We start from the raw sequence: 27,140 nt of genomic DNA, 5'->3' as shown, positions 1-27,140 counted from the left end.
AATCCTCACACAAATTGCCCAACACGTGCGTAATAAACTACTCTTCTTTTCTATATATAAATTTTTTGTTTAATATTTTAGGAGAAAAATAATAATTTCATTAACGGATGCTAATTCTAAATTATTTTAAACCATGTATCTGAAACATTATTTGCTTAAAAATCTCATTTATCTAGATAATTTATCTATCTATATAAATGTTAGGACATTTTAACATGAAAAAACAATATTTGTTACAAATTTGTTAATAATAAACTTTATTTTAGTTATTCAAAAATAATAAATAAATGATTAGTATTATAATAAACTAAATATGTTACAAATTCTTAATATTTTATTATAATATGGCCTTATCTAATTATATAACAATAAAAGTTCATAGACAGTAGTTTAAAGATTTCAAAATATTATTCAAACAGTTTTTATATTGGTGGAGATACGTAGACGATACACTGGTATGTTTTACAGGAACTGGCAGACAACTTGACCAATTTTTACATATATTAGTTCACTCCATAGTCATATTGAATTTACAATAGAAACAGAACAAAATAAATCCTTAATTTTTTCGATTTAAGAATTATCATACTTAAAAACAAACATGAGTTCTCCGTATTTCATAAACCTACCCATACTGACACGACTATACACAATTCATCATCCCATCCTACATAACATAAATTGGCAGCGTATCATAGCATGTTACATAGATTAATAGAAATTCCGATACAGCTTTGAGATAGAAATAAATATCATTAAGCAAATAGCAGTAAACAATGGGTACAACGAACAAAAAATTAATAAAAATTTTAATTCAAAAACTACACAAGAAAGCCCTGAAATTAGTATTTCCACCACCAGAGAAAAACCCAGTACCGTCTGCTCAATTACATATACGAGTACAGGCAATATATCAACAAAAATAGCCAAACACATGAAAAAGAAAGGAATAACACCAGCTTTTAGAACAATCAACAACTTAGGCAAATACATACATTAAAAACAACAAGATCCAAAATAAAAAGCACTTACACAGGGGTGTATACAAACTTCAATGTGGGACTATCCAAAAACTTACATTGGTTAAACTGGTAGAACTTTTAACAAACGTATAGCAGAACATAAAAGGGTTTTAAATAATATAAAAACAGATTCTACATACGCACTTCACCTTCTAGATCATAATCATTCTTTTAATGGCATATTTCAAATTCTTCACATCCAAAATAAAGGCCTTAAGCTATCTTTATTAGAATCTATGGAAATTAACAAATTAAGAAACACACGAAATACAACATTTCTGAATGACCAACTTGAGACAAACGGTTCTCCCCTCCTCAACCTATTCAATTAAAAACTGAAGGTGTAAACACATACCAAAAATAGATTACTTAAGAAAGGCACAGCTGTAGTGATAAGATATTATAATAAATTTTGTGGAAGTTTTGAAAACAAAGTTTTCAGTGTTTTATTGGTATATAAAATGAATTTCCATCAAGTAAGGGTCGAATCCATCACTTATTTAGTTATATATTCAATTACTTTTTTTCCTTGTTTATCTTCATCACCCGCTTTTTCAATTTCCACAGTAAAATTGGCATATTCAAATATTTGTCGAATCGCCACTTATCACCACACGTTTTCGGAAAACCCAAATTTTAACACAAATTTGAAGATTTGAAACTAGCATTGTGTTATGTAAAATTTACTTACAAAACTTTTATGTCTAATATAAAATTGTTCTAAAACTAACAGTGCTTGAGATATATGCGAAAAAAGGAGGAAAAATATCGAATTTTTGAATTTTTTTTCATATTTTGTGTAATAAAAAGTTAGCCCATATTACAGCTCAAGCATAGTGAAATTATCATTTGTAGTGATATTTTGGAGCGATTTATGCAAAAAGTGCGTTTACATGCTTCACACCCAACTTAAAACAGATACCGCCTGGACACATTGTTTTGACGTTTGAATTTCCAATCCGAAAATCGTTTTCAAAAAAAATTATATAATCTTAATATTATTAAAATTTTAAATATGAACAATTAAATATATATTATTTTTGAATTTATAAACATTTACAATTTAAGGCCATTAATAATTTTAATATTTATTTTAAAAATGTTTTTGAAACGATTATAGAAATGTGAAAACAAATGTAAAATGTATTTTTTGTTGCAATAGATTCTGCAAGCCCATTGGAGATTTTTAATGGGTCATTTAAACCAGGATGAATCACATATAATTAATACTATAATAAATATTTAAACCAAGATGAATCACATATAATTAATACTATATACAATATGTAATAACAACTTTAGAAACTATGCGGTCAATTTTTATCGGTACACGTGAGTCACAGGTAAGATAAACTTACCACTCAACGGGGTAAGTTTTTTGGCCAAACATTTTTGTACGGCATTTATAATGACCTGCGACCTAAAGTATAGTTTCCACCAGAGGAACATGAAGGAACTTTTGTGTTTCTGTTGCTTGTTGCTTAAAAATGTTTCGCAAAGTTCCTCAAAGTTCCTAAGTGTTTCTTCTTGTTTCGACAACAAATGTTGCATGTTTGAGATTGTTGGTGGTTTCCAGTTTTAGCGGTAAACTTCAAAAGAAATACGGCAACAACAGGCAACATAAACATATTGTTGTCTGAGTGGAAACAGATACAGCAACTTGTAGTGACTTGTTTTTGTCTAGTGCAGCTCGACGGCGAACGTGGAATAATTTATAGTCGGTCGGACGTGTGAAAAAATAGAAAAATGCCGTTCATGTGGACAAATGAGTTAGTACTCGAATTAATCGAAAACTATAAGCTTTGTGAGTGTTTATGGAATACAAAGTACGCCCAGTATAAATGTAGAAATGCGAAACACGATGCTTGGACAACATTGGCAGAAAAAACAGGCTCAAATATAGAAGAAGTGAAAAGAAAAATGTTATTGCACAATTCTATAGAGAAAGAAAAAAATATCGTACTATATCGTAATATTTCAAAATGGTTTGCTTATGAAGTCTTGTTGTTTCTTGCGGGCAGGAACAAAGTTAGAAAATGTACTGAAAAAGGAATAACTACAAGTGAGGTACGTATTTTTTTGTTTTATTTGTAATTTTTATACAAAGTTAAAAATTATTTTGCCATGGAACCATTCCTTCGGGTGACATAAAATATTGAGCAAATTCATCTCGAACTTGTTTAGCTTCCAACGTTGAATTACGTGCTTGTTTTTGCAGTGATGCAAACATATTGTTCTTTATTTCGTTTCTCCAAGAACCTGGGATCCTTTCGCCCGTATCTTTGTCTTCTGAATCAAAGGTGCCAGGAGGTGAGTATGACTTTCGGGAATGTAAACTGCTTCTCAGAAAATTATGGAGATATACACATGCAGCAACAACTAATTCCACTCTGTCGGGTTCAAGTAGCATGGGTTTTCTTAATACCCTGAACCTAGTAGACATGATTCCAAAAACGTTCTCAGAAATACGCCTAGCGCGTGACAAGCGGTAATTAAAAATTCGTTTTGAGGAACCTTTCTCTTGAGTGCCAGGGTAAGGTTTCAATAAGTTTGGTGATAGGGGAAAAGCGTCATCTCCTAGAAAAACAAACGGAACAGCTTTTGTTCTTCCTGGCAATGGTTCTAATTCAGGCAAATTGAGCGTGTTTTGATATAACATTTTTTTGAAATGAGTACTGTCAAACACTCCACCGTCGGATATACGACCTTGGCTGCCCACATTAAGATACATCACCTCATAATTTGCGTTGGCCACAATAAATAACACCACACTGAAGAAGGACTTATAATTATAAAATTCACTGCCACTATGTTTTGGTGCTTGTATCATAATGTGTTTGCCATCCATGACCCCGGCACATTTAGGAAAATTCCAAAGATTAGCGAATTGATGTCCCGTAATAAGCCACTCCTCTCTACTCTGAGGCATCTGAAAAATTAAAAACCGGTAAATTTGTTTAATCAAAACTTCTCTCGCTTTAAATATAATTTGTATTTCATATTAAAAGAGTAAGAAGTAAAAATATATTTTTAATTTTCAGGGTGAAGATGATGGGTCAGACAGCAGTGCAACGGACAGCGGGGAAGTTGAATCGCAAGATTCCAATATAGCAGACGAGGCAGATGCAGTAACTGATTCTTCTTTTATTGTTGGAGAGGCGAACAATGACGTCGACACTCTGAACAAAACTGTTGCTGCTATTACTGAAACACCTACAAAGCCTAATGAAAACAGAACCAGATCTCCAACGCCTTCCACAAGCAGCACTACAAAAAGTAAACAGGGACCTAGGCTCTTTAAAAGTCCAAAAACAATGAAGAAAAGACAAGCTGATGTGAAAACTGACGAACGACAGGAAGAGGCATATGTATTGCTGAAGCAGCTACAAAATAAAAAGCCACGTAATCGGTTCCAAATTTTCGGCGAACTAGTTGCTTGTAAAATCGAAAATCTTCAAAATGAAAACGCTAAAAACACGGTAGAGCATTTGATCTCTAATATTTTGTATGACGCATCTATGGGTAAATACGATCAGCCATTTCCATGTTATCAAAGTTGGCATACACCTTCGGCCAATAACAACACAGCAAGATATTATTCAGATAACCAGAACTATTACTCATCCAGTACCAATGATTCTGTAACATCACCAGCCTCAACAACACACACACCTATGCCATCCCCAAATAGCTCTTGTTATGAAACTAACTATCTTCCCCAAACAGAGACAAACAATTCGACACTCTCAAAAGAAAAGCAGCCTTGTAGAAATCTTCAAGAATCATCTGTTACGTCCCTCCACATATTCTCAGTTTTTATTAATAATTTTTATTATTTTATTTTTATTTTATATTTTAATTCTTTACTTAACGTGTGTGTATGTTTCGTCATCGTAAATTAATACGGACCTGTACAGCCCCCCTACTCTTAAGGGAGCAAGCGACGGGACGACACGCATATATTTCAGTCTTAGTTTAGAGATAGTCCTGTATAAATCGTCGCGCTAAACACTCCAGTATTTGTGTAAATAGTACCCTAACCACGTGACATTGTGAGAAGATTTTGTTCCCGAATCGCCCAGTGCACTGAGGAAGAAGAAGTATACATCAACATCACAGCATCACAGGTACCGTAATTTGATTGCATACACACATAGTATTTATATTAATTGATAAATTTACCTATAACTTATTTTCATATTAAATCTAAACCAGCACCTATATAAATAAACAATTATGAGTGAATGTCTCTTATAGAACTTAATATTCATTCATTTGGTCCTTCTAGCCGCATTAAAATTAGTTTAAATAATTTATTCAATTAAAAACGTGATCAAATTATATAAATTTTTAAATATTTGGGCAAAGTTTCTTACCAAAGGTCGTTTAAAATCATTGAAAAATTTCCACTATCGGTACATAAATTCCACAGCGGTACACATCTTGCAACAGATGCGATAATCCCAAACCAGGGTCTCTACCTGACTTATTGTTAAATCGAAGTACAGCCGTTGAAAGTTTCCAAAAACGTTCAATTTCTGTTACAATCTACAATTTAGAATTCTTTAAATACAAGGGGTTTATGATTATATATTTATTTTATATAACTTAGGAAATTAAAAAAAACGCAATATTAATTGAACACCGGTTTTAAAAATATTTTATGCGTATATTTCCAGTTACAATTAAATAAATATATATATTGATTTTGTTTAAATAATACTTGGAGTGTTTTTTTGTTTGCTCGATTATACATACTCATATATAATAAATATTTATTCTTACTGATACTTATTGAGTTTCATAACTTTAAAAGTATTACATATATTACATATACGAGTACATATTGAATTTATTGAGATCATTCTTTAAAGGTTCTTTGTGTTACATAAATTTCTTTTCTATATCTACAATAATGTCTTCTAGAAGTTCAAATAGAATTGTTCGTTTGCGTGCATTGAGAAACGTTGATATTTGTAAGATTAAACAAATGGAAAAGCTGGCAGAGGAAGTGTTGGTTGATGGTTCATCAATTCCAGGGTTTCTCTTTGCTGCAAAAGATTATGAAGCTATCAATACTAGCTTCAATAATCAGCATACTGAATTAATTAATTTAATTGCTGTCGAGGAAGACGCAAATTTGGATACGGAAGAAATAATTAGGTTTGAATTTGCCAATAGTATTAATAAAATAGCTTCTCTTTATTTTAAACATAATTCTTTATTAAATAATACAACTAGTGGAACTCAAAATGTGTCCGCTGATCCACAAATCAAATCAAAAACTAACGTAAATCTTCCTAAACTAAATTTAAGTATATTTGCGGGCGAGATTACAGATTTCCCCACTTTTATAGACTTATTTAATGCTCTTGTACATAATAATTCTGATCTTTCTAATATAGAAAAGTTTAGTTATCTTCTGCAATCACTTAAGGGAGTACCTTACAATTTAATTAAAAGCATTAAGCTCCAAGATTCTAATTATATAATTGCTTACAACACCTTAATTGATCGCTATGAAGGTAAACGAGACTTATCTAGAGCATTATGGAAAAATATTCAAAATGCCAGTGTGGTTAAAACTGATGATCCTGTTTCACTTAGAAAATTATTAGATATTTTCAATGAAAACTTAGCCTCTTTAGAAAAATTACTTTTTTCTCCCTCTCAATGGGACTTTATTCTAATGAATTTACTGATGGACAAATTGGATGTAGAAACAGTTAGAGCTTTCGAATTACACTTTGCTTCAAAAAATGTACCTTCCTATGAGGAAGTTTATAAGTTCGCATTGCAGCGTTGCACTTCATTGGAGTCATATAAAAGACAAGTCAGCAAAAATGTTAAATCTACTAATTCCGATACTTCTAATAACGTAAGGTATTCATCTCGTCAAACTTCTACATTTTTGACCAGTTCTGTCAAAAATAAGTGTCTATTTTGTGATTCGGATCATGCTTTATTTAAATGCAATCAATTTCTTGCTGAATCACCTCAAAAACGTTTTGACTTTGCTAAACAGAATAAATGTTGTATAAACTGCTTGTCTAAAACTCATGTTACGATCAAATGCCTTTCATCCAAAAGATGTACACATTGTAATAAAAAACATCATACTGCTCTTCATTTTGATAATCTCAATGCGAATGATCATTCTTCTTCTTCTTCTTCTTCTCACAACGAGGTTGCTAGTTCATCTAACGATCCTATGCCTTCTGTTTCCGCCTTATCAAATACTTTGACAAATAATGTCTTGCTAGCTACAGCTACAATCTATGTTCTCGATCGTTTTGGTAAAGCCTTGGAAGTTAGAGCCTTATTAGACAGTGCGTCTCAAGCTAACTTCATTAGTAAAGAATGTGCAGACAAATTAAGTCTCCCTAAATTCAATGCGGCTTTATCGATACAAGGTCTTGATAGAATGTGCACCCCAGCCAAATCAGGCGTAAAATTGAATATTTCTTCGTCTTATGACATAAACTTTCATTGCGAGATAGATGCAATAATTCTTCCTAAAATCTGTCAAAATATGCCAACTGTTCCAATTTCTTTAGACAACTTGCCTTATCTTCAACATTTAAGGTTGGCTGATAAAATGGCAAATATTCCAGGTAAAGTTGATGTTCTATTAGGAGCAAATATCTTTCCTTACATCTTAACAGGAGGAATTATTAAAACTCGTAATGATCAGCTTTCAGCTCTTGAAACAAGTTTCGGTTATGTTTTGATGGGAAATATTCCACCTACAAATATAACAAATATTCATTCCTTTTTCACGTCATTTTCTGCTAATGATTCTGAGCAATTAGATGCGACATTAAAACAATTCTGGGCCATTGAGGAAGTACCAGAAGTTAAATCTTATTCTCCGGAAGACTCATTCTGTGAGAAGCTTTATACTCATACCACTTATAGAAATTCCGAGGGCAGATTTGTAGTAAAGCTGCCTTTCAAAAACGAAATACCTTCTTTTGGCGACACAAAACGTTTAGCCTTACAAAGATTTAGTTCTTTAGAGCGCAGATTTGCCAAAAATGAATCACTTAAGATTCAATATTCAAGCTTTATCAAAAGTTTCATAGATAATCATTATTTAAATCCTATTCAGCCAAGTACGGCAATAAATAATGCTTATTATCTACCACACCATTGTATTTACAAGGAGTCCAGTACTACTCCATTGCGCGTTGTGTTTGATGCTTCCGCACACGCCCCTAACTTTCCGTCTTTAAACGATACGTTATATTCAGGTCCAAAATTACAAAATGATCTTGTAAATTTATTGCTTAAATTCAGGTTTCATAAATATGTCTTTACTGCAGATATTAAATCCATGTTTACTCAGATTCTTATCGCTCCTGAGCAACAAAGATTTCAAAGAATACTTTGGCGTTTTTCGGAACAGGAATCTATTGCTGAATACGAACTTACTCGGGTTACTTTCGGTGTGTCTAGCTCACCATATCTTGCAATTCGTACTCTACAGCAGCTAGCACTCGACGAACCGGACTTACCTGTAGCCTCATCTATACTCCTAAAAGATACTTACGTAGACGATGTGGTGACAGGAAAGGATTCTTTAGAAAATAGTGTTCTTGCTATAAAAGAATTAATATCTTTATTGAAACGTGGTGGATTTGAGTTACGAAAATGGGCAAGTAATGCCCCTCAGTTATTCTCTCTCGCTAATATTCCTTTGGATCATATTCTGCAACAGTCTTTTTCATTTGACTTAGATCAATCTTCGTTAAAGGTATTAGGACTTGGATGGAATCCATCATCTGATGATTTCTTTTACAAAATTTTACCTCTTCAAGCTTCCTGCACAAAGCGAAATCTCTTATCCCAAATAGCTCGCATATTCGATCCTTACGGTATTCTTAATCCTGTCACTTTGATAGTGAAGACTATTATTCAACGTCTTTGGCTACTTAATTTAGATTGGGATGCAACTCCACCTTTGGAAATTACTTTAAGGTGGGAACAATTTAAAATTGAACTGCCTATACTATCTAAGTTTACTATACCTCGTCATATTTCTTTAAATGCAATTATTTCCTGTGAGCTTCATGGCTTTTGCGACGCTTCTTTACGTGGATCTTCTGCTGTTACATACCTTCGTGTGTGTTATGATACAGGAGTCATCAAAACTTATTTTCTTTTAGCCCGAACAAAGGTATCTCCTACCAGGGTACAAACTATTCCTCGTCTCGAGCTCAATGCAGCAGTAATTCTTAGTAAATTATTATCTTATATACTGCAGACTCTCACTATACAGTTTAGTAGAATTTACGCATGGTCAGATTCGACTGTTGTTCTTCATTGGATTAATTCACAGCCATATAAATGGAAAACCTTCGTCAGTAACAGAATTTCTTATATTCAAGACAGGATAGCTTCAAAACACTGGCGATATATTCCTTCTTCATTAAATAGTGCAGATCACGGGTCCCGTGGACTTTTCCCCGAGGATTTCTTAAATACTCCTGCTTGGTGGGTGGGTCCGGAATTTCTTCGCACTACTGAAGATAACTGGTCATTCTCCTTGACCGATTCTATCGAACATAACTTAGAATTGAAACAGAAAAGTTGTCTTTTGTCTTTTCCATCTGATGAATTTGTCGATAATCTCTGTAATCGATTTTCTTCCTTTTCAAAATTAAAACGTATCTTTTCCTATGTTCTTAGATTTGTTGGTAACCTAAAATCAGTCAATCAACGAACAGTTGGAAAGCTTTCTATTCAGGAACAAAGTAACGCCACTAATCAACTAATTAGATTAGTGCAACAAAGATATTTGAAGGAGGAAATAGAACAGGTTAAAGGTAATTCTATAAAATTCAAATATTTGAAAAAATTAAATCCCTTTTTTGATTCACATGATCTCCTAAGAGTGGGCGGAAGACTTAGCCAGTCAGAATTAGCGTATGACAAGCGCTTTCCTCTTCTTTTACCTTCCAAAGGTAATTTTATTAAATTACTTATTTCGGAAATCCATATTGTACATCTACATGCAGGCATTCAAGGTACGCACTTCGCCTTGTCACAAAACTTTTGGATAATTTCATCCAAACGTGTTATTCGTAGTGTTCTTTCAAAATGTCTTTCCTGTTGGAGACTAAAACCTCAAAATTATCAGCCACCTATGGGGGCTCTTCCCGACCTACGGATATCCAAGGCCAAACCATTTTCTTGCGTTGGCGTCGACTTTGGCGGTCCTTTTCTGATACGAGCCAATAAGCTTAAAAATGCTAAACGAACGAAAGCCTATATTTGCCTATTTGTATGCTTTGCCACTAAGGCTTTGCACTTAGAATTGGTATCCGAACTTAGTACCGAGGCATTTTTAGCCTCATTCAGACGTTTTATAGCACGCCGAGGACGTTGCTCTGTTGTCTATTCTGATTGCGGAACAAATTTTGTAGGAGCAAAATCCTATTTAGAAGACATTAAGTCACATTTTGACAAAAACGACGTCATTACATGGCATTTAAATCCCCCGGCAGCTTCTCATTTTGGTGGATTGTTTGAAGCGGGTATAAAAAGCGTAAAAACACATGTGTCTAGAGTCATAGGCGAACAGGTTTTAACCTATGAAGAATTCAATACATTACTAATACAAATAGAGGCTGTCTTAAATAGTCGTCCCTTATGTCCTGTCAGTAATGATCCAAATGATTTTTCAGTGTTAACACCTGGTCATTTTCTTACACTAGAGCCTTTAAAGATAATTCCTGATCGGGATTACAGTGATGTTAATTTAAATAGACTAAGTCGTTGGCAATTGCTGCAACGATTACATGCAGACTTTTGGCAAAGATGGAGCAGAGAATATTTACATACTCTTCATCAACGCTCGAAGTGGCATAAAAATGAGGGTAATCCTAATATAGGTACACTCGTACTAATACGTAATGAGACCAAGCCTCCCTTACAATGGCAAATGGGTCGAATTAAAACTTTAATTTTTGGTCAAGATGATATTGCTCGCGTAGCTATCGTAAAAACCGCGAAAGGTGAACTTAGGCGACCTTTGGTTAAGCTATGCCCTTTGCCTTATATTGACTAAAAATGCAAATATGCATTTTGGTGGGTGGGAATGTTACGTCCCTCCACATATTCTCAGTTTTTATTAATAATTTTTATTATTTTATTTTTATTTTATATTTTAATTCTTTACTTAACGTGTGTGTATGTTTCGTCATCGTAAATTAATACGGACCTGTACAGCCCCCCTACTCTTAAGGGAGCAAGCGACGGGACGACACGCATATATTTCAGTCTTAGTTTAGAGATAGTCCTGTATAAATCGTCGCGCTAAACACTCCAGTATTTGTGTAAATAGTACCCTAACCACGTGACATTGTGAGAAGATTTTGTTCCCGAATCGCCCAGTGCACTGAGGAAGAAGAAGTATACATCAACATCACAGCATCACAGGTACCGTAATTTGATTGCATACACACATAGTATTTATATTAATTGATAAATTTACCTATAACTTATTTTCATATTAAATCTAAACCAGCACCTATATAAATAAACAATTATGAGTGAATGTCTCTTATAGAACTTAATATTCATTCATCATCTATATCTGATGCGATACGTCTGGCCATGTCAGATGCAGGACTTGATGTAAATTACTGATAAAATATTATTTGTTAAAAAGAATATCTCTTTAATTTTTTAATTAGATTTTTTAAATTTTTTATTTAGAATTTAAATAGAATATCTTGTTAATTTTTTTCTCACACTTTCTCTCACTCAGACAAAAAATTGGTTTTTATTAAAATTTAATAAAATGTCTACTACTAATTACATTATGTCATTTGATTGAAAAGCTGTATATCTACCGAGGTATCTACTTACCTTAAGTTTATCCTTCAGAACTTCAGCGATTACTTTACATACTTCTGGTATAATTCTACTAATTGATGATACCGAAATTTTGAACAAGTACATCAAGGAATGGTAAGAATCGCCTGTTGCAAGGAATCGCAGTGTGAGCAGTAGTCATTCCATTGGTGAAATGGCTTGTCTATAATTTGTATCTTCTTTCTGTATTTTGGGGGCAATTTGACATAATAACCATTCAAAATCGGTGCTGGACATTCGTAAAAAATTTTTGACACTACCATTATTTTTATTATTTCCTATGTATACATCGTCTTTTTTTAATACATTGAGTAGATGCATGCCACCATATTCACTTCTATCACAGAGACTTGGTTTCACCCAACATTTGTGCTTTCTTTTTTTCTTTTTTGCCGACAACACTATATAGGCCGCCGCTGCTGCAGCTATTTCATCATCTTGATCCATGTTTACCAACCGCGGTGGAAACACTAAGTTGCTCTCTCTCAGTTATCAGAAACGACCGGAAACAAAAAGTTCTGTCAGTGGAAATAAAAAGTTTACATTTGTTGCTAATAAGTTCCTAAATTTACAAACAAGAAGAAACACAGGCAACAAAAATGTTGCTACATGTTGCTATTTGTTCCTCCGGTGGAAGCAATTTTTTATGTACAAAAATATTGGTAACAGGAGCATAAAAAATTTTTTATTTTCGGAAAAATTTTTCGGTAATTTGACAGTATGGCATTCATAGACACAGTTTAAAATCGGTGTTTAGATTTATTTTTTGCAACGCCGTATATTTTGGCTGGGACAGGGGTGAGAAATCTGAGGCGCTACCCTTAATTTGGACTCCAATGCTTTGTGTACCGATAAGAATTGGCGGCATAGTTTCTATATATTATATATATTTTTATAAAGTTGTTATTATAATATTCTAGTATTTATTTATAGTCTATTGTGGTCTAATCCCATATAAAATAATATTTAAATGACATTGAAACTGAGCATAATACAGATTCGGTAGTAGAAGATGATAGTGAGAGAGCTAGTGGTGACTTGTCTTTTATAATGAAACCAAAGGGGGCGTAGATGCCCTTGAAAAAGAAATGTGCAAATTATAGTTCAAGTAGACGTACTGGGCATTGGCCTATGGCGGTATTTTATTCCATCATCGACATCGCAGGAGTTAATTCATATATATTACACCAAAGCTATCCAGAAGCAAATAACACACTACGGACAGTATTTGTGAAGCTGCTCGCCAAAGAACTCGTTTAACGACATTTGAATAGAAGAATTATCAATCAAAGACCTCTAAGAGAATTGAGAATAAACAGTAGAATACTGAACAAACCGATGATTCATGAAAACGTGCATCCCGATATGAACCCAAAACGAAAAAGATGTGGGCTCTGTCCACGAAAAAATGATAAAAAGACTAAGAATTCATGTGATGTTTGTAAGATATCAATGTGTGATAACTGTAGAGCTAATATTTGTAAAGAACGTACAAAGTAACTTTTTATCTGAATTCCAAATTTGCTAATTGCTATTTATTTTTTTGGTTTATTTTGTTTTTTCATATTTCGTATATTTGATCTTTAATTTTCCATAACTATTTTATAAACATTTTAAACAATAAAAAAATTACAACATTTTTAGTAAACCGTTTCATTATTTAACTAATAACTAATAACTAACAATTTGGCAAAATATTATAAAAAAAATGCATACACTAATGTAAAATATATCAAAAAAATTATATAGAACATATTTTGTCATATTTTTAAAAAATGTTGGCAATACCAAATAGAAATTACATGGGGTCTACATGGCACCACATCCGTAGTTATGTTCCAGAAAGAACACGTCAGTGGTAGAAGAGTAGAAGGTTAAAAGATTTAAAATTCAAAACATACTCCAGTTAGGATTCGTCCTAATGGCTCGTTTTTTAAAGTTGTAATAATAGAATATCAATTCAAGAACAAACCACAGCAATGGTTTTACAGAGTTAAATAAATTACTCTAATCAATTTTATATTGCATTGGTATGTTTTTTAGATAAGATAATACTTTATGAATTACACTTTTACTCAAATGAAATATAATATTTATGCTGAGTTTATTACTAGTGCCAAGGTTAAAACAAAATTAAATCTTGATTTGTTTACATTTGCTCTTTGCGGAATTGATATTTTTTCATTAAGTCAACCTTTTTATTGAAGTATAAACAAAAATAAGGTCTGTTTTCGAAAACAAAGATAAAATGTATATGTATATTAACCTTGTTTATAATGCATGTTACGATTTTTCTGTTCGGTATGGGATTTTCTTCCCACAAATCATAGTAGGCGCCAGAATTTTTTTTGCAGGTCTTGTAGGTCATGGAATGTTGACAATCTAATTTGATAAAATGATTTTTTTGATATGTCTCATTGCTGATTAATTATTCAAAAGAATTAACTGTGTAATTATACATAAAATATGTTAATATGCGTAATAAATGACTACGTTTTAACAGTGCAAAGCAGCAGCAGAAACAAAACTATTGGTCATTTAAATAAAAAAAAAACAGTTTAAATTAGATACTCAAATTGAGATCCACTCACTCCTTGGCCACAAGCCAATAAAACGGTGACGTTATGGCAGTTGCTATTATCGAAAAATTAAAATCGACCTGTCTGTACGTATATATATATATATATATATATATATATATATATATATATATATATATATATATATATATATATATATATATATATATTAATATGACTTATTCTCCCTCAGCTTTTTCCATCTGTCTCTGTCTTGTGAGGCTTGCATTCAGTTATTGCTAACTCGCTTTAGGTCGTTATTCCATCTAGTTGGTGGGCGTCCTCTGCTTCGTATTGCTTCTTGTCTTGGTCTCCACTCGACAATACGTTTTGTCCATCTGACTTACTCCGTGGCGTTACAACCCTTCGTGGGTTTTAGCCGACTCGACAACATGCCTCCACTGTTTTCTGTGTTGAGCAACCTCCATCCAATTCTTCACGCCCATAGTGCTTAGGTCTCCTGCTATATTATCTCGCCACCGGAGACGAGAGCGTCCGCGTGGTCTCCTTCCAGTTGGGACTTCCTCCCACACCAGTCTTACTGTTGTTCGTTCGTCAGAATGTCTTCTGAGGTGTCCTGCCCATTGGAGTCTTCTGGACTTTATTTCTTTTATGATGTTGGCGTCTGGGTAAAGTTCTTCGAGCACTTTGTTAGTTCTTATCCTATATTGTCCTGATGCTTCATGCAGCACAGGGCCAAAGATCTTCCTTACGATTTTTCTTTCCCAAACACACAGTCTCTCTTCGTTTGCCTTTGTTATCGTCCACGTTTCGCTTCCATGCATCACAAGGGGTCGTATGATTGTTTTATAGCACTGTATCTTCGTACGTCTTGTTAGTTGTTTCGATTTTATAAGGTTTTGGAGGGCAAAAAGACATCTGTTGCCGGCCTGGATCCTGTTGTTTATTTCTTGTGATCCGTTATTGTCTTCAGTTATTGTTGTTCCAAGATACTTGAATTCTCTAACGCGCTCAAAGTTAAAGTCATCGATGGTGATGTTCTGATCGATTCTGTCTTTGCTTTGGTTATTGCGGCTCATATACATATATTTCGTCTTGTTTTCGTTGATTTGGAGCCCCATCTTCTCTGCTTACTTCTCGAACCTCACGAAAGTCTGCTTCATCCTTTTTCGTGTGTTTCCTATTAGATCGATATCGTCTGCAAATGCCAGTAGTAAGTTTGGTCCTTTTCGATGAAATACTGAATTCGGTTTTTCGATTGTTGCACTTCTGATTATGTGTTCCAGAGCTAGTTGAAGAGTTGTGGTGAAAGTGCATCTCCCTGTTTTAGTCCATTGTTTATTTCAAATGTCTCCGAGTATTGTTGTCTAACTCTCACCTTACACCGTAACCGTTCCATACACATCCGTATCATACTGACTAGTTTTTTTGGAAAGCCAAGTTCCTGCATCGCTGTCCACAGTCTGGCCCTGCATACTCTATTAAATGTTTGCTGCTGCTAAGATGCTGCAAATCATGCAACAACGTTTATAAAATAATTTGTTTTCTGTTAAGCACAAACATTTTTAGAAATCTACAACGAAATTGAGTTCATTTAAAAAAGATTGTTGTCGCACATTGTCAAGTTGATAAAAATAAATAAGTTCCTGGTCGAAAAGATTATCAGATTATCTATCAAAAGGTTGTCAGTTAAGAATTGAAAATTAAAAAAAAAACAAATGAAGCCAAAATGGGAAAGTGTTGGTTGAAATATTTTGTAAATACTCCTATTATATATACAGACATATTATATATATATATATATATATATATATATATATATATATATATATATATATATATAAACAAACAACAGTATTTAATAACATAATAAATACGAGTATAATGACATAAATAAATAAATATAAATATAAATACTGGATGAACTACAGAAAATGAAGCTAACAAAAGATCTCCGCATTTGGTTTATTGGAAGCAAAAATTCCAAAAGAAGCAACGTTAACATATTCAAACCACACTACTAAAAGCATCCGTATACAAAGAGGTGTCAGGCAAGGCTATGTCATGTCTCCATTGCTCTCCTGTACTCTGAATGCATATTCAAATAATAACTAAACGGCACCGAAATTGGTATAAAACGGAAGTAAATTAATTTTTAACCAGAGTCATTTTAGAAATTAATTTCTTATCGCTCCGAATACGTCAAGTGCGTGTACTTAAAAGTTCCCTTTTCGTAATAAATTAGTTCTGGTTTGAAAAACCCACTTAAATAAAATCTCAGGAAATAAGAAATATGTTTCTCATGAAAAAGGTATCAAAGAAATAGCAAAACACAATTTCAGTCTCAGTCAGTTTTTAATCTCCAATCAAGATGCATTCAGAATTAATATATTGTTTAGTTGTGATCGAGAACCCACATAATGTGAGTTTTTACTGGGGACTCTTTTTAGTACAGACGTTCCACTGAGATTCCCTTTTCAATGTCAAAACCAGCCTCCTTTGTCAATATTTTTGCCGAAGAGGGTAAAAATACCTTCTTCTTATCGCTTACATTTGGAGAACCCACCTGTTCTCAGACTTGAAATGCCAATGAGCTGTTTCTTCTCTTGGCTTTAGCATAATATGTTCCCTTCAGAAGCCAGTGGTTTTATCATAATGTGAGTGCAATTAAGTTTTATTATTGACTATTCATTTTTTTACGTTTAATTGCGGACGGATCTATATTACGTCTTGTAACTTAAGTAATTAAAATATTTTATATTGATAATTTGTTTTTTTTTTATTAATTAGAAACATTAGATTTTATTACCAAATTTGCTTATTTTAATTGTCAATATGCAACGTTTTTTAAAAGTACTATTTTTAGTTTTTTGAGTATATTACGTTGTATGATTTAGTCATGCAGAAACCACGTAATTTTGTTAATTTTTTAAATATGTCACTAGGAGTAACACGTAATTTTGTAACGTTAATTTTTAGATAAACGAAACAATTGCCTATTGGATTCGGTTCCAGGTTCTAGCCTCAGATCTTTTTATTTACCATTTTGTGTGTCGGGAAACTTTAAATATCAACTAAAGTAATTTACGTGTTACATTTTTTATTTTTTATTTATTTAAAGGCTGCAACCTGTTTAAGTTAGCAGATAGTTATTTTGTTGAGTGTGTAATAAATACATGTTGGCCTACTGTTAGCCAACTTGTATTTGTTAATAAATTTTTGAGCATTTAATAAAAATGTTTGTAAGACATTATTATATTAAATAATAATATTGTAGAGACAATATAACTTTTTTTTAAGATTTTATTGAATATATAATCTCTTTCGGCTTGTTGGTAAATATGTCAATTTTTTTTTTTTTTTTTTTTTTTTTTGATAATTCGTTATGTTTTCTGACGTGTTTTTTAAGTATTTGAGAGAAATTCTAATCTAATATCTAGTTTATTTAATCTTGTTTATCTATCTGTCTTTAATCTGTATTTTTCTATTAATTTATCGTCGTTGCGCGTGTAATATCTGCCGTGTGCACATTTATTGAATTTGCTTTTGTTTGCTTAATGTGCACATGCTTGGTCATTCTATCGACCAGTAATATCTGCTGTGTAATAGAAACTTATTTTTGTAAGTTATTAAATCGAAATTCAAATCTGTTATGTGAGTCCGGAAAAAGTCTAACCTCGTAATACCAGCTATGTGATAATGCAGCACATGGCAGGTATTTTCTTGTAGTTGGCTGTTCTGCGTTTCACGTAACAGACCGACTAGTAGTGTGAATAACTGTCATGTGTAGCAATATCATTGGTTTTGTTGTGAATTAGCATTGTTTTGAAAAGCAAACTGTTCGTTTTAGTAGTTTAAGTTATTTAGTTTCTAAAGCTGATTGATATCCGATTAAGGTAAGTGAGGGTATACATTTCTATAACAAATATGTATTTTCAACATTTTTGATTTGAGAATCAGATGAAAGTAAATAATATAACCTAAAATAAAGCAAAAATTTACTTTTCCGTTAACTTTTTGAATGAATATCTCAGCTAAATTATTTGCAAAAATGCAAAATTTATTACTTTTTGCAAAAATTAAGCGGTATTAAGTTGTTATCAAACAGTTCCGTCAAAAATATTAATTTTTAATTTTTTTTATTCAGAAAATGGACTCACGAGGCAAGAAGATAATGTTAATGGGGCTAGAGGAATTTGGTACAAATAGTGAACTCACAGCTATTACTAACACTACTGATAATAATAAAAACAGTGAACCAAAAGGAATATCTATATTAGTGACTGAAAATGAACTGCTTAGCATAATTGGACGATGCCTTGAGCTGTGAAAATGAAATAATTTTGATTGTAATACAATATGAAAAGTTCGAAAATAAAAATTATGACGATGTTGCTGAAATTAAATGTCCCGAAGATACACAAAACAGAAACATTACCACTGTTACCATTGATGAAATGATCCAAAATGAGATTATTAAAAACAGCAACGACAAGAATTATAATGAAGAAGAAACGGAAAAAGAAAATTCCATTGAAAATAGCAACCAGTGTGAGGTTGCTAACGTCAACAGCCTGAATGAAACTGTAAGTCGCAATTAAAGAAAACGTAGTTGTTTAAGAAGAAAAACTGGTCTCAGCTATGTTGGTTACAAAGCAACGCGCGAAGAAAAAGTGTCTCATAATACTACTAGAACTCCAAGAAAAATTAAAGAACGCTGCACTCATAACGTTACATTAAGAGATTTTTGGATGTAGTGAAATTTCTGACGATTATCGTAGAAAAAGTTTTCAACAATTTTGGAAATTCAATACATTGGGGGAAAACAGGCTTACGTGAAAGGTCTAATAGTTACTAGAGATATTAAAAGAAGAAGGAAACAGGTCGTTTAAAACATGGAATCAGATTTCTAGTATCCTTCCCATGAACACGAATGACAATGTCGAAGACTTAGAAGATGAACTTAATCAGATAGATCTACCATCTGCTAAACGATAGAAAAAATCTGTTGTGCATGACAAGATTCGAGAATGGCTAAGTTTTGAACCAAAAGTTCCCAGCCATTGCTGCAGGTCATCCTCCACAAAGACTTATGTGGAATCTACTTTTAGGTCTATATGCCACATGTACTCTGTTTATGAAGAATGGTGCAAAGAGAACGAATTTAAGCCTGGGTCTAGAAAGCTTTTCACTGATGTTTTGAAAGAGGAAAACATCGCAATTCATAAGCCCAGGAAAGATCAGTGTGATCTATGCTTCGGTCAAAAGCTAGGTCTTGCAGATGAAAATACATTTCAAAAGCATATTAAAATGAAAGATGAAGCTAGAGCTGCCAAGCGTGAAGCTAAAGAAAGTGCTAGCTATCAGAAACTGGTGCTCGCGATGGATATGCAGAGTGCACTTCTCAGTCCAAAAACTCTGGCATCTAAGATGTACTATAAGCAAAAGTTACAAATTCATAATTTTACCATCTACGAAATAAATGATAGTAATGTTACCCTGTATGTATGGCATGAGGTTAATGGTGGCGTAACCAGTAATGAATTCACTTCTTGCATAAATCATTTCATCTCAAACTTAGATGGAGGCTATAAACATGTAACCTTAATTTCAGATGGTTGTAATTATAAAATCGAAATAAACTTTTAGCTTCTGCCTTAAGTGATACTGCAAAATCTAGGAATATTATTATTGAACAATTATACCTGGAAAAGGGGCATACTATGGTGCAAGCGGATTCTGTTCATTCCACTATTAAACACTACTTTCAGCCTCCCATTAACTCCCCAGCGGATTACATATCTCGTATGAGAGCAGCAAGGCCAAAGAAACCATACCATGTTATTCCGTTGGATTATACTTTTTTCTTCAATTATGAAGCACTTCCAAGTACCTTCACTCAGACCTGGTAAAAAGGTAGGAGACCTTGTTGTCACCGATATTCATGGTCTAAAATACTTGCCTAATGGAGAGATATAGTTTCGACTCCGCCATAATGAACCATGGGATAGCTTACCTCATAGACAAAAATGTGGCAATGAAAATCCAAAATCATTTGATTCCTCCCCACGTACTATTGCAAAAACTAAATACGATCATATCATGGACATGAAGTCAGTGATAGAACCGGACCACCACGCGTTTTACGACGAGTTACCGTACGTACCGGATAAAGAAAAAAAAACTAAAACATAATCTGTAGATTTTTTTCTTTGTTTGTAATATTGTATTATACCTATAATTTTATCAATTTGTATTTACTCAGGCTAATAAAATCCCCAGATGTGTTTAATAACTATAATTACCTAATTTTGCATCAAAAATTAGTAAATTTTGTAAATGGGCTAAATTTATCATTGACAGTTTCCAAATTCTTTAAATCTGCATAGATCAACGCTTTTGTGTTTGACTAATATCTGCCATGTTACATTATTTGAAGTAGTAACACCTGCCATGTGTCAAATTAAACTTATTAAAAATTATTTTAAAACTATTATTTAACCATTATTTACGATTCCCACATTATATAAACATATGAAAATAGTATGAACAGGAAATAAAATAAGAACTAGGGGGTTTGAATAAAAAGTTGAACAGTTTTTTCCCTCTCCTGTAAAATTTGGGGTTCAGCACATAGCAGATATTATACGCGCAACGACGTTATATCCGTACTCATCCCAAAATGAAGCTCCCAAAATGAGCAACGTGGTCTTCGTTAAGTTTGGGTGAACAATCAACTTTTTATTATCTTTTGTTAGCTTTTTCGTTACACCCTTCCTCAATAATTTCTCAATTCGGGAGTAAGTCCAATCACGGGAGTAAATCCATCCACGGGAGTAAATCCACTCACAGGAGTAAATCCACTCACAGGAGCAAGTTCGTTGTACTTTGGATGTAGCATGTGTAAAATGCAGATCATATGCAAGAATGAAATAAACATGAAAAATAAAAATTACTCCATATCATTGATTTATTCATTCGTGACAACTCATTTTAATTTCGGAATAATTTTAAATAATTTTGCATACAATTTTAAAAAACATTTTTAAAAACTATATTTTTATTTTTTTTAGTAAAAACTCTATTGCATCCTTAAATTAGTTTTCCTTGCGACGTTTGACTTTACTTTGAAAATTTTAAGGTCACAAACTTTCAAAGAAATAAAAATTAAATTTTTTAACACAATAAACTTCTTGCATCAAGTATATACATATAAAGTTACATAAAATGAATTTTAGCAATAAATCAACCGTATCATTTCAAGAACAAAATATGATTGATTATGACTCAATAAGTTGAAATGTCAGCTGGTAGTTTAGATTTCTTTCCTAGATGGCGCTAGTAGTTATCGTCCCGGACAAAGTTAGATTATTTATATATATATATATATATATATATATATATATATATTTGGAAGTTATCAAGGTTATCATTACATCAGAAGCAATTTTTCTCCGGAACTTATTAGCTGACTGTATGGTTGAAAAGTATTTTCGGATCAAACATGCTCAAAACGTGTTTAAAAATTTTATGTAGTTCTTGTTCCAATTTTTTTAATATGATATATTTGTATCATCATAAAGATTTCTTCTCCATTCATTTGAATTCACATAATATGGTTCTTAACAAACACTGTTGAATAAATATTTCTTTTTAAAATTGTTTATTCGTTTATTTTTGTATCTGCTGCGTTGGTACATACCAGTTCCTGTGCTGTATGCTACTTTGAATATCTTCATATTTTTGATCTGTTAACCATTCATGATTAGTATTTAAATCCTTCTGCAACTAAAAGTCAAAACAAAAACAAAACAAAGATAAGAAGGCCTAGCAAAACTTATCGTCGAGGATACAATTAATGACAAATGACCAGGAGGAAGGTATCCCACATGCTGGGTGGATCATGTCAAAGACATTATATGAAACTTTCCTAGCAGCCTAAGACAGAGAAAGATAGATAATTACGATCCTTGCCGTTGACATGTCATGCCATGTCATGTTACTATACTTTTCCGAGAGTCAACATTCAAAAGAAGAATGTTTTTTTTACTATAATACTAGAATACTATTTTAAGAATTAATATTAAACTCAACAGTCTTCCAGGTTGAACCCTGCCGATTATTACTGCGCCGAGCTTTCGACATCCTCTCTTATGTCTTCTTCAGGGCTTCTGAGGACTCACTCTTCCGAGCCCCAGACACTACATCAATACATTGGTTAGTGTTGTGTTATGTTAGTATTAGTTAATTATGTTTTATATGTATTGTCTTTCTGTTATTTCATTCTATTGCGATAATATCTCTTATTTTTTCATTTCTATGTATTCTATCGATTACATCTTGGACACTATTATAAAAATATTTCGTTTCTCTTTCCGCTTTGCTTGTGTATGAAGCGTAAACTGATATAATATGAAGTTAACTGTTTCCATACCCAAGATCATTTTCAGAATTCGGTTGCTGATTGTGGTATTTTAATGTTTCTTTTCCTTTCTTTCTAGTTTTCGAGAGTACGCATTTATCGATTGTGTGGGTAGTTATTTCTATCAATATTCTTTGATCCTTTCGATCCGGCTAATGGTAATTCGATATTCTTTCTTGTGGTCCTTTTTCTTGCTAATGTCGTCTCCAAATGTTTCTCTCCTGTATCCAACTTCCCATTTGTTGTTGTCTTTATCTTCGAACTCTCCTTTTTGTCCGGGTTTGGAACCGGCTTTTCTCTTGTTGAGCTACTCGATCTACATAACAGCAACACAGGTGATAGCAGCTTATGCAAAAATTCTTAGAATTTCGTGAAAAATACGTTATCATTTGTGCTTAATTTTGTACTTACTATTTAAATGGGAATAAGCCACAATTAAAGGTTAAAGTAAGTTTATTGACGTTTAAATTTCCACTTCGGAAATCGTTCTCAAAATACAAACAGTAGTAAATTGATATTTATTATTATATTATTAGTAAATTTACTAATGTTTGTATTTTGACGTCAATAAACTTACTTTAACCTTTAATTGTGGCTTATTCTCATTTAAATAGTAATTACTTTAAAATGTCACAAGAAAATAGCTTCAGAACAATATTAATTTTGTACATATGTCGTCTAAAAATACCTTTATTTCCAAAAAAAAAGTTTTCTAGAACCCACTAATTAACAATTAAGTTTAGAAATCAAAAGATAGAAAAGGGAAGTTATTTTTGAAGTGTGTAAACCATATTAATTGCGCTTTCGGCTTACAAAGCCATCTTCAGAGCTAGTTACAATAGAACAATGGTGTAAATAACTAATTTTAATTTAACAATGATTAACTTACGTCAAATATTAAAGTATCCTACTAGAAGAGATCATATGGTAAGAAAATTACAGAAAAATGCAGGTTCTATTAATTTTTTTTTTACTTTTTTAATAAAAAAAAAACACAAAAAGAACTGTACACTGGACTCCACAAAAAACAAAATTTTGTTATGGTACGGGTGTCAGAACCCGACCATTTATTGTAGGTGAAGCAGCAGATCATGGAAATAAGAAACCAGGCGGTTTCTTATCTCCATGCAGCAGATAGAATAAGCAAAATCGAATGCCAGAATTTTAAATGATTCTTCAAATATAAAATTTGACATATATGATTAGAAAATGAAGATTTTTAAACTATCGAAAAATTGCTGAATTGAAATTCATAATGAAAGCAGACATGTATCGAAGAATCTCAAAAATTAAGTTTTTCAAATCTTGCTTTCTATAGCATCATAATGAATAATATGTTAAAAATTGACTGATGTCAAAGGAGGTTCAATCGACAAGTTATCACTGAAACAAATTATTTAATTATAAAGGAGAAACTAGATTGTAATGTTTCTAAGTATGATACTTGAGTGTAAATACTTTTCAAAAATTGTATCTCTTGATTGGAATTGTAAGAATTTTATGTAAAAATTGTAAATTTGTCTTGTTTCAATGAAAAATAACTTATTAATTAATTAATTTTAGGTCTTCCTTCTCAATATGGCCTCTACGCCGGATTCATGGGTTGTTTCATGTACTTTGTTCTCGGTAGCTGCAAAGACATCAATATTGGACCTACGGCGATTATGGCATTAATGATACAGCCCTACGTAACTGCTATGGGAGTTGCAGGAGGGATTTTGATAACATTCCTGTCCGGTTGTATTATATTCCTATGTGGACTTTTTAATTTAGGTAAGTGATTATTGAATATACCGCTCATCCGCTGCATATAACCGCAAAATTTAGATTTTCTTTAGTAACATAGATAGCGTACAATCATGGTACTGTTCACAATACGACTTTATTATTCTCAACAGACATCACAAGATTCGCAGATGAATGATCTGTGAATTATGCACAGTTTTATGACCTTGTTTACTCGACCATTCATTTATTTACTGTAAGACCTGGACCTGAAGGGACGCCATACATATGTATAAGCCGCAAATGAACGTTCGGTAATAAACTTTCTTTTATTCTTTTACGCATTTTGTTGACTTTGGAGACCACGCTTGCCCCAATTGCTTCAAACAACTGCCTATAAAAATATTGTACTTTAAAAAAAATCATTTTACAGAAATCATTAAGTTATGTAGGAATTGTCAATTTTAGTAAATCAGAGAATGGAGAAGAAATAATCGAAGATTAAAACTACGGTAGTGACTTAAAATACTTAAGAGATGAAGCTAATGATTACATATCTGAAGGGGAGGGCTAACTTAGAGACTATTATAAGAAGTATAAGACTTAGACTAAGAATGAATTTACTACAAAGTGAAGTTACAAAAATGAATGGGAAAAGACACTATTTCTAAGCCCAGCAAGAATGCCATCAATTGATACAAACGGTTCTTAAACGACAGAAGGAACTGGAATAGAAGTATAAGATCCTAGAAATAAATACGTAAGTATATTCTTAATATCGGGGAAGGAGATTGTCATATTTTACAATAGTCAAGCAGCCATCTGTGACCGCAAGCAAGTGGTCACAAGAAATAAAAGGAGAACATTCCATTCCAATGAAAACCTACTGGCATAGGAGGAAAACTTGAAAAGTAAAAAAAATCAAGCAGTCATCAAAGCACTGATATCACATGACATGTGATCAGTAGAAAAAGTAAAGACGGAATTAGTAGCAGCTTAATGCTGGAAAAATTAAAAAGTAACTCACAAAATTCAAATATTGGAGAGACTTACAAGGAATTAGATAGGGATCTATAATCATAAAATATTTAAATATTCGATTAGTTTAATTTAAAAAGCACCATGTATACAAATACTAACAGGACGTTGTCTACTGAAAAAGCGACAGAAAACATTGAAAGTAGTTGCTGAACCCAGATTTTATGAGAACTAAAATGAACCTTTAAGCTAAGGAACTCCAGGGCAGGTTATATAGAGGCATATGAGACAAAAGAAAAAGATTTATTAAAATCTTAACATAAAGGTTTTAGATATTTTAAACTTCCTAGCTAAAATATAGCCGGGTGTGCTGCTCTAATCGCTGAGAAACCCTCAGAAAAGTCAAGAAAAGGGCAATCCGTCTTATAGTTCGTAATGTGACTTTTCTATTAAAAGTACTAACAGTAGATATGATTAACAGCAGATACGAGTATCGTTTGTGCATGAGAAAAGATGAAGCAACGATTTGACTTAATATTAACGATAGAAGACAAAATTTTTGAAACGTCTTGCTTTTGGTCTAATGGTAGAAAAATTTAATCGACGAACGTTAGTTTGAACACTCCCCGAGAATATTCATATATTTTTGACAAAGTATATACACGAAGAAGAGGAGTGTATGAAAGAGCCAAGAAGGTTGGAGTATATACACGAAGAAGCCTCCTCGTAGTACCTGTGGTGCCGTTCATTATCCCTCCCTCCTCAGTGCCGAAAGGTGAATGCAAGTAGGAGAAACCGACCTCGCACGTAGACAGGTAGGTAGCCGCCGAGGAGCGTGCTCTACCACTCTTGTCCAATAGTGGGTACGTGCCGCAATATTGCGTACTTAATGGTGGAAAGGACGCGTAAATTTCGCAGCTCGTTCGACTTCACTTTGGTTATGTGGAATGAAAGTGGAATGGTCCCACAAGGGTCTACTGCGACGTGTAGACCGGTGACCGTAACGCCGTAACCCTTCGTGCTTTTCTACAAACCCGACACATCAGGTGACGGTTCTACGCCTCTCATTCCTTCTCATTGGTCGCCTCTTATGATCGGCTGGGATATCTGGCCCCGGTAGTAGTCTTATCTCCGCTAGCCGGACGAAGGCCTCTTCAGCCAGTCGGGTAGATACAAACGGTTACAAGGAAAGCCAGCGAATTGTCTTGCTATTTCCCACTTTTCGAGTGGTAAGCTACAGGAAGCGCCATCTATTTTGATGGCCTTAAGCGATAACAATTTACCACTATCGTTTTCTGTCTTTTTGACCTGAATTAAAATGCCGAATATATAAATAAACGGCGAAAGGAATACAATTCGTCAAACCTTCCGTGTATGAATTGGTATCAATTAACTGTTATAACATAATTTCTGTATTCCATACGTCTTCAGACAGTCAGGTAGATACAAACTCCTACACAGAAAGTCAGCTAATTGTCCTGCTATTTCTCATATTGTCCTGCTATTTCTCACATTATCCTGCTCTTTCCCACATTGTCCTGCTATTTCCCATCTCTCGAGTGGTAAACTTAA

General features: G+C 33.0%; 1 protein-coding gene across 5 annotated transcripts in view; it reads left to right on the top strand.

The window, feature by feature from the left end:
* LOC140439553 (sodium-independent sulfate anion transporter) overlaps positions 1 to 27,140 on the top strand; it is a 210,724-nt gene that overhangs the window by 155,403 nt on the left and 28,181 nt on the right. For all 5 annotated transcript variants that reach the window (XM_072529535.1, XM_072529533.1, XM_072529534.1 and 2 more), the window contains exon 3: positions 24,429 to 24,638. In XM_072529535.1, coding sequence (XP_072385636.1) covers positions 24,429 to 24,638 — 210 coding nt within the window. The remainder of the gene's footprint in view (positions 1 to 24,428; positions 24,639 to 27,140) is intronic.

The sequence above is a fragment of the Diabrotica undecimpunctata genome, chromosome 4 (assembly GCF_040954645.1).
Source record: "Diabrotica undecimpunctata isolate CICGRU chromosome 4, icDiaUnde3, whole genome shotgun sequence".
NCBI classification, from domain to species: domain Eukaryota; kingdom Metazoa; phylum Arthropoda; class Insecta; order Coleoptera; family Chrysomelidae; genus Diabrotica; species Diabrotica undecimpunctata.
This window is presented reverse-complemented; position numbering and strand designations above follow the sequence as displayed.